Source organism: Lactuca serriola, chromosome 4 (genome assembly GCF_051521515.1).
Source record: "Lactuca serriola cultivar US96UC23 chromosome 4, Lser_US96UC23_V15, whole genome shotgun sequence".
Classification (NCBI taxonomy): Eukaryota; Viridiplantae; Streptophyta; class Magnoliopsida; order Asterales; family Asteraceae; genus Lactuca; species Lactuca serriola.
Window position 1 is genome coordinate 337,267,246 of NC_136411.1, and position 15,120 is coordinate 337,282,365.

The window sequence follows — 15,120 nt, forward strand, 5'->3', positions numbered from 1 at the left end:
ACATGATTGAGCCAACTGCGGAAGCGTATGGTACTCGGCTCATTTATGCTATTTCAGCTTCGGTACTCGGACTTTGAGTCTTACTCAACTTGGCGTTACTTTGTATCGGTAATTCTCCCTTCTTCGAGTTTTCCATACTAAAACGTTTTAGTACCTTCTCTAAGTAAGTGTTCTGACTAAGTCCTATTAGTCTCTTACTTCTTTCTCTCACTATCCTTATTCCCAAAATGTAAGAAGCCTCTCCGAGGTCCTTCAAAGCGAAGCACTTCCCGAGCCAGGACTTAACTTCCTGCAGAGTCGGGATGTTGTTTCCTATGAGTAGTATGTCATCGACATACAAAACGAGAAAGCTAACTATGCTCCCACTGGCTTTGACATATACACACGATTCATCTTCGCTTCGTACAAATCCAAACTCTTTGACTTTCTCATCGAAACAAAGATTCCATCTGCGAGATGCTTGCTTAAGTCCATAAATAGACTTCTCAAGCTTACACACTCTATTCGGATGCTTCGGATCCACAAACCCCTCTGGCTGAGCCATGTAAACATCCTCAGCCAACTTTCCGTTAAGGAAAGCGGTCTTGACATCCATTTGCCAATCTCATAATCATGAAATGCGGCAATCGCTAGCCTCACTCTAATAGATTTTATCTTCGCAACTGGTGAGAAGGTCTCGTCATAGTCAACTCCGGGAGTTTGAGTAAAGCCCTTCGCGACCAATCGCGCTTTATATGTGTGTACGTTTCCATCCACGTCGGTCTTCTTCTTGAAGATCCATTTGCACCCAATGGTCTTATGTCTGGGCACATTATCAACCAAATTCCAAACTTGGTTATCATACATGGATTGGATCTCGCTATCCATTGCCTCTTTCCATTTTGCAGACTCCGGGCCTGCCATGGCTTCCTTATAGCTATTAGGTCCATCAAGGTTTATTAGTGTACCATCACTAATATACAAGTCCCCTTCGGTAGTAATATGAAAACCATAAAACTGGGGTTGAAATCTAACTCTTTCGGAACGTCTAAGAGGTAAGGACTCGTCAATTGGTTCAACCGGAGTTTCCTCCTCGGGTTGAGTGCCAGCGGTAGAGGTTCCTTCATCTATCGACTCTTGAATCTCTTCAAGCTCGATTTGCCTCCCACTGTCTCCTTGGCCTATGAGTTCTCGCTCTCGCAAAACTCCTCTCCTCGCAACAAAGACAACATTGTCCTTCGGTCTATATAAGAGATATCCAAAGGATTTCTGCGGGTAGCCGATGAAAATACATCGCTCACTACGAGGTTCGAGCTTGTCGTGAGTATCTCGTCTTACGAAAGCCTCGCAACCCTAAACCTTGATATGTGCTAACGAGGGAGCTTTACCTGTCCACATCTCGTGAGGTGTTTTGGCAACCTTCTTAGTAGGGACTCGGTTAAGGATATGGGTGGCAGTCTCTAAGGCATACCCCCAAAAAGAGATTGATAGTGAAGCACGACTCATCATAGAGCGAACCATATCCAATAAGGTTCTATTACGCCTTTCTTCCACACCATTCAACTGCGGTGTCCTAGGAGGCGTCAATTGTGAAACTATTCCACACTCCTTGAGATAATCGTGGAATTCAAGACTTAGGTACTCTCCTCCTCGATCAGATCGAAGCATCTTGATTTTCCTGCCCAATTGGTTCTCCACTTCATTCTTGAACTCTTTGAACTTTTCAAAAGTTTCTGAATTTTGCTTGATTAAATAGATATACCCATATCTACTATAGTCATCGGTAAAAGTCACGTAGAAGCGGTTCCCATCCTTCGTGGTTGATCTAAACGGTCCACATACATCGGTATGTATTAGGTCCAATAGACCCTCGCCCCTGTCACACGTACTTGTGAAGGGTGACTTGGTTATCTTTCCAAGTAAACAAGATTCGCATGTGTCATCTTCCCTAAGGTCGAATGACTCCAACACTCCATCCTTTTGGAGTTGGGCTATGCGTTTCTTGTTGACATGTCCAAGACGACAATGCCACAAGGATGCTCTATCCATACTATTGGAAGAATCTATGTTCAAAACATCATTTCCTAAGTTATCAATAATTATAACAGTTTCATAAATTCCATTACATGGTATAGCTTCAAAATAAAAGACACCATTTAGATAAGCCAAAATATAACCATTCTCATTATTAAAAGAAAATCTAAAACCTTGTCTAAACAAACCATGAAATGAAATGATGTTTCTAGCCCTTTCTGACGAATAGCAACCAAATCTAAACTTAAACCATTCCTAAGCACTAAAGAATACACTCCAATCTTGGTCACAGACGACGATCTTCTATTCCCCATGATTAGATTTATTCTTCCAGCCTCCACATCCCTATTTCTTCTTAGTCGCTGCACATTAGAACAAATGTGGTAACCATAACCGGTATCAAGAACCCAAGAAATAGAATGAGATGAATCGTTAGATTTGATTGTGTGTACACCTGCGAAAGACGGCTTGATCTTTCCTTCCTTGATGGCTTGCAGGTACTCTGGGCAGCTTCTCTTCCAATGTCCTATCTTGTGGCAGTGGTGGCGCTCTGCCTCCTTTGGGTTAGGGCAGGGTTTAGCAGGATCAACTTTGGTCCCACTAGAAGAGGCACCATCTCGGGCTTTAACCTTGTGATAGTTCTTAGACGAAGCCTTCCTCTTCTTTCCCTTTCCTTGTCCAATAGCCAAGACAGGAGCAGCGGGTGGATTGGGAGTTGGTGCAACAGACTTGTCCTTGAAGTTGCTCTCAGCGACCCTCAAGAGACCTTGGAGTTTGCTTAGGGTGACCTCCTCTTTGTTCATGTGGTAGGTCATCCTAAATTGATTGTAGCTTGGAGGCAAAGAGTGAAGCACCATGTCGATCGCCAAGTCTTCCCCAAAGTCAACATTCAACTTGCGAAGACGGTCGACATACCTTTGCATCTTTTGCAGGTGCACAGTAAGAGACTCTCCATGACCCATCTTAGCGGAAATCATGTTAGTGAAAATCTCATAACGCTCTTGTCTCGCGTTTTGGTGGTATCTCTCTAATAAGTCTTGATACATCTCGTACGGGTACATGTCCTCATAGGACTTGTGGAATTCGGAGTTCATAGTAGCTATCATGATGCAATGTACCTTCGTTGCATCTCGTTCGTGAGTTTCAAAAGCGGTCATTTCAGCTGGAGTAGCGATTTCAGGGTTGATTTTCTCGAGCTTCTCATCGAGGACATACTCCTTATCCTCATAGCAAGCAATGGTACGAATGTATCTTATCCATTCGCTAAAGTTCGTTCCATCGAAGGTGATCTTTTGACAAAGGCTCATCAATGTGAATGAACTAGCAGCAGTGTTGTTTGCGTTCGACATCTACAATTAGAAAGGACAAAGATAGATTTGAATATGAATCCCTAATTATCACCCAATAAGAAAAATTAGGGCTAGGATCCAACAACAATATTTACATATTAGAAAAGGGATGCCGTAATCTAACATGCAAACAATTTGAAGGTAAGTGAATGACGATTCACTAATTCTCCACCATGAAAACCTGACTTAAGTTATAAATGAATTTGAGAATTCCTAGGTTTAGATGAGATTCATTGAAACTTTTCAATGGCATGTTTAAATCTCGATATGCCACACTTGTTTGTGACTGGGATTCTGAGGATCACAAAGCGGGTGTGAATTACCATGCAAATTCACATGGTGCCTTCATTGTAACGATCATCTATTCGACGTGCCGGTAAACCATACACGCTCCATCGAACTATGATAAACAATGAATCACCCTTTTCCACCTTCGCTTCGAACCAATTAGTGTGCCGGTAAACCACACACGCTCCACTAACTTCTTAGCTAGGTGTAAAGTGTAATTTCATGGGATTGCATCAATTCACTTTTCCTAAAGTAACTAAGATTGGGAAATTTTTGAAAAACATGTAGTTACTTTGTATTTCATATTATACTTTTAATGAGAGGATGAGGTTGCCCTATCCTACCCGTTCGGCTAACGACCCTCCACCGATCAAGCAAGCGGTGGGTGTGAGTGTACACCCATTAAGCGCCATTTTATAGGCCGCAACCTTATACCCACCTTATAGATCAGCTTCGTGAATAAGGCCTACTAACGGTAAGACTAGCATTTTAGTTATACATATATATATATATATATATATATATATATATATATATATATATATATATATATATAATAATAATAATAATCTTGTAATATTATATTAGTATAGGGTTGTATTTTAAACTTGTAAAATTCTAGGGTTTGAATTTAAATTGTCTAAATTAAACTTTTAATCACAAAACATAAATTTCAAAACTTGAGGACAAGTTTTAAACATTTAAAACATGGAGGATCAAATAACAAATAATCTTAATTAACAATTAATTCCATAATTATCCATATTTGATTTATTTAAGATTTCTTGCAAAATAATTTACCAATTTAATCAAGATAATTAATTAATTATCGCATAAGGAAATTAAATATTTTATTAATTGATAAATCTCTTTAATTAGATCAAGATTATAGTCATATATATCAAAAAATCGGATTAGGGTTAATCTAATAAGATAAAGGCAAGTTTCCATAAGATAAATATCAAAAAATCCTGCATTTGGCCCTTCCTGACGCTCGGACTCGCCGAGTGCACCATGGGACTCGCCGAGTCAGGCCAACTCGCCGAGTCCACAATGGGACTCGTCGAGTCCATGACTCAGAAACACAAATTTCGAATTTTGCAGGTAAGATTCAAACAAACAAGCAACAATTTAATAGAAACCAATCTAGTCTCTGATACCACTGATGGGTTTTGGCCATATGAACATTCCTATGTGCACATGCAAACCCTAATGCTTGGATCTAGGTTTCTCTAATTAAACATGCTTTGAATCCAAGACTTCTAATGACTAATTAGATATAAGAACTATACAAAATCAGATCTAGAAGTTTACCTTTGAATCTCTTGTTTGATCTTGTTCTCTTGGAGCTCTAGAGTCACAATCATCACTCCTCTAATGGCTTACAAACACCAACTAGCAAGGAGGATGATTTGAGAGAGAGGAGAGGGATTAGAAATCAGCCAGGGTTTCTTTGCTTTACCAGAGGTGCCGATTTCCCTTGCCCTAGGGGTCTATTTATACTTGTAAGGCTCCTAGGGTTTCACCCTTAAACCCTAATCGGATAATCTTTCCTTAAAGCAATCCAAATCCTTTCCAAAGGTAAGTCTTGGACGAATTTAAGGCTATCCCAAGCCCTAGAATTCGTCCAACCTCTATCGAAGAAGGATTTACAGCCCAAAGTGTAACTATCAAACAATTGACAGTTTATACCCTCTTATTTAATTAATCTCTTTAAGTCACCAAATTAATACTAATTAATCTATGACTTATATTAATCAAATAACAATATTATTATTCATTATATTATTCTCATAATATATCAATAATATTTATTCTCTCATAATAAATCATCCTATCAAGTTGCTATGGTGAAGGCAACCCAAAAGGATCATGCACAATCGGGTCAAATACTTGCCTAATATAGTTGCAGCCTTAGACACTATTCCAACAAAATGCTTAGAATAGCCCTTGTCACAGATCTGAGAAACACTTAACAGACTGTGTTTCAACTCGGGAGCGAAATTCACATTTTCGAAACTTAAAACTCCATTTGATACGGTTCCCCTTTGAGTGATCTTACTGCCATCTCCACCCGTAAAAGAGACATATCCCCCATTAAATGATTGAATGTTGTACAGTTGGGCGATATCTCCCGTCATATGTCGGGAACAGCCACTGTCGACGAACCAGGGTCTGACGACATTTCCCCGCAACTGTCCCTGCAAAATGTGCGGGTTTAACTAGATTTGGGCACCCAAGTCATGATCTTCCTGGGTGATCCCGATGCCTTTTCAGATTTATTACATTTAAACTTCTCTGAGGACATAGATGATGTATTGGGAGCAGATTTGGGCATCCATTTATAATTAGGTTTTCTAAATGTCCCAGTTGACTTAGTCATTGTATGCTTGACAGTCTGCTCAAAGCATGTGTGACTTCTACCAGAATTGGTTGAAGACCCACTACTGCTTTGTGACGAGCTTGACCTTGGCGTGGCTGTGCTCCTTTTCGACAGACTGCCTAGGACATGGTGATTAAAAACCTTTTTATGTCTGTGAAAAATAGCCCGTTTTCTATTTCGTTCATCTGCCCAATCATCATTTTGAGAGCGACTTCTAGAGGAGTTTTTATTTAAGGACCTTCCTATGAACTTGTTCTCCCCTCTTGGAAGATTATAACTCACAAACATTCGATTAAGACAATTTCTAGCAATATGACCACTAGTACCACAATTAAAACAAATCTGCTTGTTATTGTTAGAACTTGTACTGCATTGATCAGATTTGTTTTCCCTACCAACACCCTTGCTTATCTTACAAGAACAAGCAACATTATTAGGTTGTGAGGCAAGTGAGGGTGCTATAATGGTGGAAGGTTGTGAAACTAGTGGTGTTTTAACATCTTTATCACAAACATTCAAATTGTCAACCAAATTATTCAAAAATTTATCAGACATAGGAGAACAACTCAAAACAGTATCAGAAGTAACAACCACGGTATCAGAAGAAATAAAAATAGTATCAGACGAATCAAAAACACCACAAGAACTATTGTCACTTAAAACATTTGAAAAAGAATTGTCTTTATTTAAAACTAAAACTTCAGGTTTGGACTCAATTTTATGTTTAGACACAGATCCTTCAACTTCGTGTTGTGACTGATTCAAGGATTGATCTGCAGGAGAAGTAGAAATGTTAGTACTTTCAACATTAATAAATCCTCCCGAAACAAAACCATAAGATTTTCCATAAACCATAAAAGATTCATTAGCAATTTCTTCTTTGGACAGTCGCTTATTCAGATATGAATGATTAAAGGGAGGTGGCACATTATTATATCCTAGACCTTTTGATTGATTTTTCTTAAATTTCATGCTGTGATCTATCATATTTGCAACTACCTCACTTGAATGATCATATTTTCTAACATCAAGCTTGGCAGTTTCAAATTTGCCACTTAAAGATTCAATTTCAGCCACTAGTTCTGCGTTTTGTTTTACTACATAATCATAGTTTTCACATTTATTACTGTAGTCCTCCTGGAGTTTTCTAAAGTCCTTTATTTTTGATTCTAGTTGAGCCTTAAGAGGTTTCTGACCTTTTCTAAGTTGATATCCTTCATATCTAAGGTCTTCTACGTCCCTTTTTAATTTTTCATTTAATTCATGAAGGATTTTAAGGCTTTCTAGTTCGCTTTCTAAAGTTTCAATTTTATCATGTAGGGTTTTTACATAATCAATACAAGCCTGAGAACATGATGGGAGACTTACCTTGGATGAGTTAGGTTCATGAGAAGAGGATACCATCAAGGCAAACTGAAGCTTCATCACGCTGTCCTCAACCGCAACAATCCCTACTGGAGTATCATTTCTTACCTGTTCCAGGTGAGCATTTTCTGGTCCAGAGATGTTGAGAGCTTGTATTTGATCTTCCCAGTCAAACGATTGTGCCACCATAGCCTTCTCATTGTTCGGTTAACCACTGCTTCGGCTGTTTCCCACTACAACTATTGTTCTGTCATTATCAAGTCTTCTATCGGGATGTGGACAATCACGAGCAAAATGCCCTGGCTCGTGGCAGTTGAAGCACCGAAGCTTTCCTTTATTGAATCCAACCTTCTTGTCAGCGCTCATCCCCCAATTGTTCTTCACTGTCTTTTTGGTAAACTGTTTTGCCCTAAAGACTGTCATGGCAATTTGCCATGTGATGTCCATTTCCTCAACGTCCTCCGGATGAATTTGATCAAGATCTACAAATGACAATTGAGGAGGAAGCTCCCCAGCTACAAGTGCATTGTAGCAATTGACTAGCCCTGCAGAAAAGACAAGGTTTTCATCAAGCTCCTTTACCTTTGAAGAGGAAGCCACATTTGAAGGAGCAGTCAAGAATGATTGGTTCTGTGGCTGGGGTATAGCTGAGGCAGAGGGAGCAGATGGATGAGAGAGCATCTGAGCCTGAGAAGGAGCAGTGAAGGATAAGCCTGCAGATGAATAAGAGAATGAAGAAAGATCATTATTAGATGAGATGCCAAGATTTGCAGCTGAGTATGAATTGACATGATTTATCTCTCTTTTCTTGTCATCAATATCACATGCTTTGATGACAGCCATCACTTCAGCTAGGGTAAGGTGATTGAGATCTTTAGTCTTTTTAATTACAGCTACATTCATGTCCCAAGATTTTGGGAGAGCATTCAGTAGCTTCTTATTAATCTCAGACTTTGTACAAAAGATCCCTGCCACTGTCATCTCCGTGTTGAGAGTTGTAAATCGCTGCAGCTGGGCTTCAAGAGTCTCTCCAGGCACATAGTTGAACATGTTAAACCGTTGCCTTAACATGTCTTGGCGACTCTCTCGCATATCCTCATTTCCCTCATACACCTCAATCAGAGCCTCCCACAATGCTTTAGCAGAAGTGTATTCCCTGAATCCTTGAGCAATGTCCGGTGAGAGAGCCATAGTTAAAATGGTCAATGCCTTTTCTTGTTCCTCGATGATCTCGAAATCTTCATCGGTGTAGTTTTCGATTTTCTTGTCCACCACATGTCCTGCAACTGTAGTGGTCATTCTGATCGGGTCCTTTATAATGCATTTCCAGACTTTGAAGTCCTTCATCTTTATATACTTCTCAATTCTGTATTTCCACTCGGGGAAACCATCAGCGGACATGAGCCTTGGAATGCGCGTGGTGGCACCCATCACAGCATCGAGTTCTTGATATTGATTAGGATTTTGTAATTCCATTTTTTTATTTAAATTAAAATTAATTAATTATTAAATAAAATTTAATTTGCGATTTAAAGAGATTTATTTTTCAGAAAAAATATTTGCTGTTAATGGCTAACTCCCGAAAATTAATTAATTAACCTTCGAAATTAGTTTACTGCCGAGAAGTGATTGCAGCTGTAAACTCCTAGTTTACGGCCGTGAACTTGTCAAACTCTAAAACAGAAATTTTAAAGCGAAATTGATCTGAAATCGATTATCAGATAATTGATTTACGGCCAATCTTTTAGTGTCAATGATTTTTCTGTCAAAAATTTATTTTATTTTAATGATTGAATGCAATAAAATATGATTTTTAATATTAACAGCCTTAAATCAAGAACTCGATTCACTGGAGAAGAGATTTGTTTGCGGTATATGAGCTTGAAGAGCTTGCGGCCGTGAACTCAATGTTTACGGTCGTAAGCTCAGACCAGAAGCTTCTGAAATCACAAATCTCGACTGGAATGAAAACCCTTTTTCGCTGTGAAGATCGTTTCGAACAAAATCGCAACTGTAAGATGCCTTTGACACTGGTCTCGCTCTGATACCAATTGTAAAGTCCGAAAAACGGATCTACCAATGATCAAAGACAAATAGATAATGCACAAAACGAAATAATAAGCAAATAAAGAACAAACCAAGCTTGCATACGCCTTAAAGCTTTAAAACATCAGATACAACTCGGTGGAAAATACGAAGGCATCAACAACCTTAAAAGTCTGACCCAACACCCTATTTATAGACACTTACAACCGTGAGGAGTTTACGGCCGTAAGGAGTTTACGACCGTAAACACATACACAACCGCAAACTATAGACAAAATCGGATTTCATACACAACCCCTATCACTAACTATTATACCTAGACCAAACCATTATCCAGGGCCTTTCAATACTTAATTTAAGAAAGTGATTAATATATATTATTAAATTAAAGATAATTGAAAATACCATCTAATTTCATTCTAAGGGTATTTTAGACAACTGAGATAAATTTAAAAAAGAAAATTCCATATTTTTGGGTATAATTAACTCTCTTGATTTTAAAATTCAAAATTTTTTAATTACTTTAATTTTAATTATAATGTAATTTTATAATTAAAACCGATTTTATTCTGTTAGAATTAGATTTTCTATAAATTTCAGGATACATATTTCTATTAGAATGATATTCTATGCGAATGCAAACACTGACTAATAACACATTTTTGGATACAACTTCAAATTTTTCATTACATTCTTAAAAAGGTAAAAACTTTATATAATAGTCTATGATAATGAAATACTCACTAATAACAAATAAAATTATGTATATTATTCGACCTTAATATTCTAACAGAATATATTATTACATATACTCCTATCATTCTATTGTAGAATATTCTATCAGAAGAATAACTCTTTCCTTGATCATCCATTGAAATTATACATTTAATGAAAATAACTATCATGATCAAATCATGTAAGAATAATATTCTCTGAGAATGCTTAGAATCACTTTCAAATTTGCGGTCCATTCTTCAAGCATCAACTTCTGTCAAAACAAAACTAAATTGTAGTTTAGATTCCAATAGAATTGGAATTCATGATTCCATTCCAACAGAATGGAATTCATGATTCCATTTCAGAAACATTGACGAGATCTTGAGAAAACAAAACAAAAATATTTGCAACACTTTTTATTTGTAGAAGAAAAACTGACACAACATTAACATGCAACATAGAAAAAAATTATGAGTTTATTACCATCTATACTTGGCTTGTGTTTCTGCTTTTGTGAGAAAGCCTTTTGAGCGCCTTTCTGCCAATTCCATCTCTTTAGATCTCATATCAAAGTATAAAGATCCAATCTGATGTTTCCTCTTGTGCAGCTTCGTTGGCTTCCCCTTCCCTGAAGAAGCCGACTGAGAATAATCCATAATAGGAGACTATAAGTACAATTCTAGAACATCAAAATCATTTTCAATCTTACAAATTGAAACAGGGTTCCTACTTCTTACTATGAGACCAAGAAAATATAACCAATTACCTGATATGAGGCCCCAAAAGCTATTCCAGTTGATTTGACTTGGTCTTCTCGTGGTCGATTCTTCATCAGTTCATCCTGACTAACCTCAATTATCTTATGCGGAATCTCATTCATACCTCTCTTGCCAGGAACCCTTGTCATATTTTGTATAACAGCTGCTTCTGAAATTTCTGGCTGCATATTTCTATCAATCCAAATTTCTAAAAAATTGGGGGAAATGAAAGTAAAACAGTGGCTGCTTGAGTCCTCGCTACACCCACAGAAGCCACAACAGCCTCACTGTGATTCCCGTTTCCTGTCTTCGGCCCCATCGAGCCCCGGAGACGAACATTCTCCTCCTGATAGATCGTTCAGTCAATCGAGGAACACTAACTGATTTGACCTCGGTCTTCCACCAATCGACAACACCCCTAAACGATTCCCGCACCCAATTGTACCTGGTTGTGTGAACATCCAAATGTCTTCAAAAAAATTGTCTATGAGATTGAGAGATAACAAAAGAAGAGTGAAATCAGGAAAAAAGACGAAGCATAAAATTGAAATGATTCCCGCCTAGGGTATGAATATAGGGAGAAATCCAACCTGGGTGCCAGGGACTTGATGTGTCGAGGAGTTTTGAAGCAAAGATGATGGCTCTAGTTTATTTTTTTCCTTCTTTTTTATTGGATTTATTCCGACGGCGGCGGTAATGGGGAGTCGGAAACCAGGTGGAGCAGCGCCACCGCCTACCAACAAATCGTCGATGTCTTCCATGTCTCCGGCGACACTGGTCCGTCGACTGTGTGGGTTTGAAAGTGGGGAGGAAAGAGGCGTAGTAGCTATGTATCAGTATCAACGACTGATGGTGCTTCACTGGTTGAAAAGCCCTAGTATTTTAAGCGGATACATTTGTTGAAAGCAAAGTCCTTATTTATTTAGGTTATAAATCAATACCATGATTACAAGGATTATTTTTGGAAGTTACTAAACAAATTACTAAATTACCCTTATTTATTTATTTAATTATTTAATTTTTAATTTAATTTTGATTGGCCCACATTGATACATATAATAACACAATACTTAGTTTAAACAAATAAACCTAGCTCTCTCTCTCTCTCTCTCTCTCTCTATATATATATATATATATATATATATGTATGTATGTATCCTCAAGTTAATTAGGGTGGGCCATGGCCCACTCTTGCATTTAATTAGCTCCGTCCCTGATCATCCAGTTAACCCGAACCTTAGAATTTTGAAACGAAAACCAATGAAAAGAAATATCAACAACAGAATCAAAGAGCCTATATTTTCTAGGTTTATTGCTACTAAATAGTAAAGAATTACAAAACGTCCAAAGCATCCATATGACCACCATAAATACCGACTCAACAATCGGGCACTCCATATGAACCGTCGGTCTAGAATCAACCCAATCCATCACCTCACGAATAGATGAAAACACAAGAAGGTCCAAGTGAATTCAATGCCCAACCCGACTCCAAACTTGATCAACAACCGAACATTGCAGCGACAAATGGTTCACACTTTCTTGAGAATTATAACACATAGGACACAATAAGAAATCTATCACCACCCCGCTTGCCACCAATTTAGCTTTAATCGGAATGCGATCCAAAAGCACACGCCATAAAAATGTTAATTTTAATAGGGACAAAACGGTCCCACCTAGTAGGCATACTACCCATAGGAAGCATCATATCATCAACCCAGTTCTGTGGTGATTTAATAGTAAAAATATTCGACGGGTCAAGCTCCCAAGAACACTTTTCCGACATCTCCCCTATGCGAATAAGATTTAATATCTCCACAAGATCATCAAATTGGGTCGATTCAGCCCCTCCTCTAATCCACCGACGCCAATGAAAATTTCATCCCCCCGAATCCCAATAGTCACTTACCCGAGCATCTTGATTAAAGGATAAAGCAAAGAGCCTCCTGAACCGCTCCCTAAAAGGAATATCCAAGCACCAAACATCCTTCCAGAACCTCGTTTGAATCCCACCCCAACCACTTTATGCATGAAATTAGAAGGGATACAACAATGCTCATGGAGATGATTAATGGATCCTATAATCTTTTGCCAAACATCCCCACCGCTTCCTATTCTCTAATTGTCCAAAAAACCACCACCTTCCCCATGAAAAAATTTGACAATTTTAACCAAAATAGGTCCCTTGTCATTAAGAAACCGCCACTTCCATTTATAAAAAAGTCTGAGCTTAAAAGCATCCAAACTACCAACCCCAAGATCTCCATGAGCATATGAGTTCAAAAATTAACTTCCAATTAACCCAATGAATACGATGTTGACCTTCATCCACTCCCAAAAAAAATCGAACCCTCAAAGCCTCTAGAGAGTGACAAATAGTCGCAGGAAGACTAAACAGAGAGAAGAAGTAAATACCTAAACTCCCTAGAATCGACTTAATAAGGGTCAGAAGACCTCTAATGGACAACAACTTGACCTTCCATGAAGATAACATCTTCTTAAATCGGTCGATGATAATCTGCCAACCTTTAAGATGAACCATAGATTCTCCAACTGGGATACCAAGATAAACAAATGGAAGAGTTCCATCCGAACACCCGGTAAAAGAAGCTAAAGTAGCAATCTCCACCGGGTTAACCCCTACCCCATAAAGATTTGATTTAGTAAGATTGAGATTAAGCCCCGACACCAAATAAAAGCACCTTATAATACGAATCAAGTTCTGAATATTAGAGACATCCCACTCAAATCGTGTCATCTGCATAAACAAATGAGAAATGCGGACCTCACCAGAACCCATTGGAGCACTCCGAAACACTCCTTCAGTAACCACATCCTCTAAGGCAATATGAAGCCCTTCCATAGCTATGATGAATAACAAAGGAGAAATGGGGTCTCCTTGTCTAAGACCTCTGAAAAGCTAAAACTCATCAGTAGGGCTCCCAATAATCAACACCGAAGATCTAGCATTAGAGCACAAACCACGAATCCAGGCTCTCCATTTCTCACTAAAACTGAGAAACCCCATGACCACATCCAAATACTCCCAGCTCACAGAATTGTAAGCTTTTTCAAAATCAACTTTAAACATCATAAGCTTTTTCTTTTTCTTTTTAAACCACCTCACCAGCTCATTAACCATCAATGGGCCATAAAGAATTTGACGAGACTTAAGAAAAGCCGATTGCTCTGACCCAATAATATCATGAAGAACAAGAGCCAACCTATTAGTCAGCAATTTTGCAATAATCTTAAATTGCAACCCAATAAGACTAATAGGGCGATAATCCTTGATACAAAGCGGATTATCAGATTTTGGAATCAAAGTAATAAAGGATGAATTACAACCCTTCAGAAAGACCAGTTTGGCAAAAAAACTCTTGCACAAAAGCAATAGCATCATCCGCAAGGATCTCCCAAAATATATGAGAAAACGGAAAGCAAAACCATTCGGACCTGGGGCACGATCAACACCTGTAACATCCCAAGACCAGGTATACTCTATAAACCCTTGTTCTATTGGTAATTGTCAAGTTTGGTCCTTATATGAGAAAAGGGTGGTAAATGAGTATGCGGGGCGTATGTGAGTGTACGCTTAGCGTACTCATAAGCGTGTTTTTGACGCAGAAGCAACCTAGTACATGGGCGTACTAGGCCTAGAATGAAAATGCTAAATTGGGGTGTGTCCCTATTTAAAGGACATGATGGCCTCATTTATGGCCACCATTCCCAAACATCAAACTTCTCAAACCCTAACCCTTGAGCTTGTGAGGTCATTTGTGAGTTATTGAGTGTTCTTGTGTTTCTTTGGTGTGAAGAAGAAGCTTTGAAGAGGAAGGAGTGGGAGTCCAGGCTTTGGATCTGAGCTTATCTGTGGTTGGAGCTTTAGTTAGAGGTATAAAGCTCAAAGCTTTCTCACTCTTTTGATTTGTGCATCATTTTAGTCCATTTTAGGGTTTTTGTCCCAAAGTTGGATGCTTTATGAGATATTGACCTCCAGAGTTTATTATCAACTCCTTTGAGTGTTTTGAGCGGTGTAGTGTCATAAAAATCAAGACTTGGACGTTTGAATTAAACCACGTATGAGTTATGAGCATATTTGAAAATAGAGAGTGAGAGTTTTGAAGTTTGTGGCTTTATCAACCATGCAAAGGCTTAAAGTCGCAAACTTTATGGAGTAAGAGTCTTTAGGACATCC

The 15,120-nt window shown here is 38.4% G+C and overlaps 1 protein-coding gene and 1 long non-coding RNA gene across 2 annotated transcripts; both read right to left on the minus strand.

The window, feature by feature from the left end:
- Positions 1 to 10,226: 10,226 nt before the first annotated feature.
- Positions 10,227 to 11,776, minus strand: LOC145100723 (uncharacterized). Its single transcript, XR_013705216.1, has 3 exons — positions 11,510 to 11,776; positions 10,928 to 11,403; positions 10,227 to 10,802 (listed from the first exon to the last, which is right to left on the minus strand). It is a non-coding gene; the product is annotated as an uncharacterized LOC145100723 (long non-coding RNA).
- A 1,391-nt stretch (positions 11,777 to 13,167) lies between these two features.
- On the minus strand, positions 13,168 to 13,785 carry LOC145099616 (uncharacterized). The gene has a single exon (XM_079037159.1). The coding sequence runs from the start codon at positions 13,783 to 13,785 to the stop codon at positions 13,168 to 13,170; it is 618 nt and encodes a 205-aa protein (XP_078893285.1).
- Between the last annotated feature and the right edge of the window lie 1,335 nt (positions 13,786 to 15,120).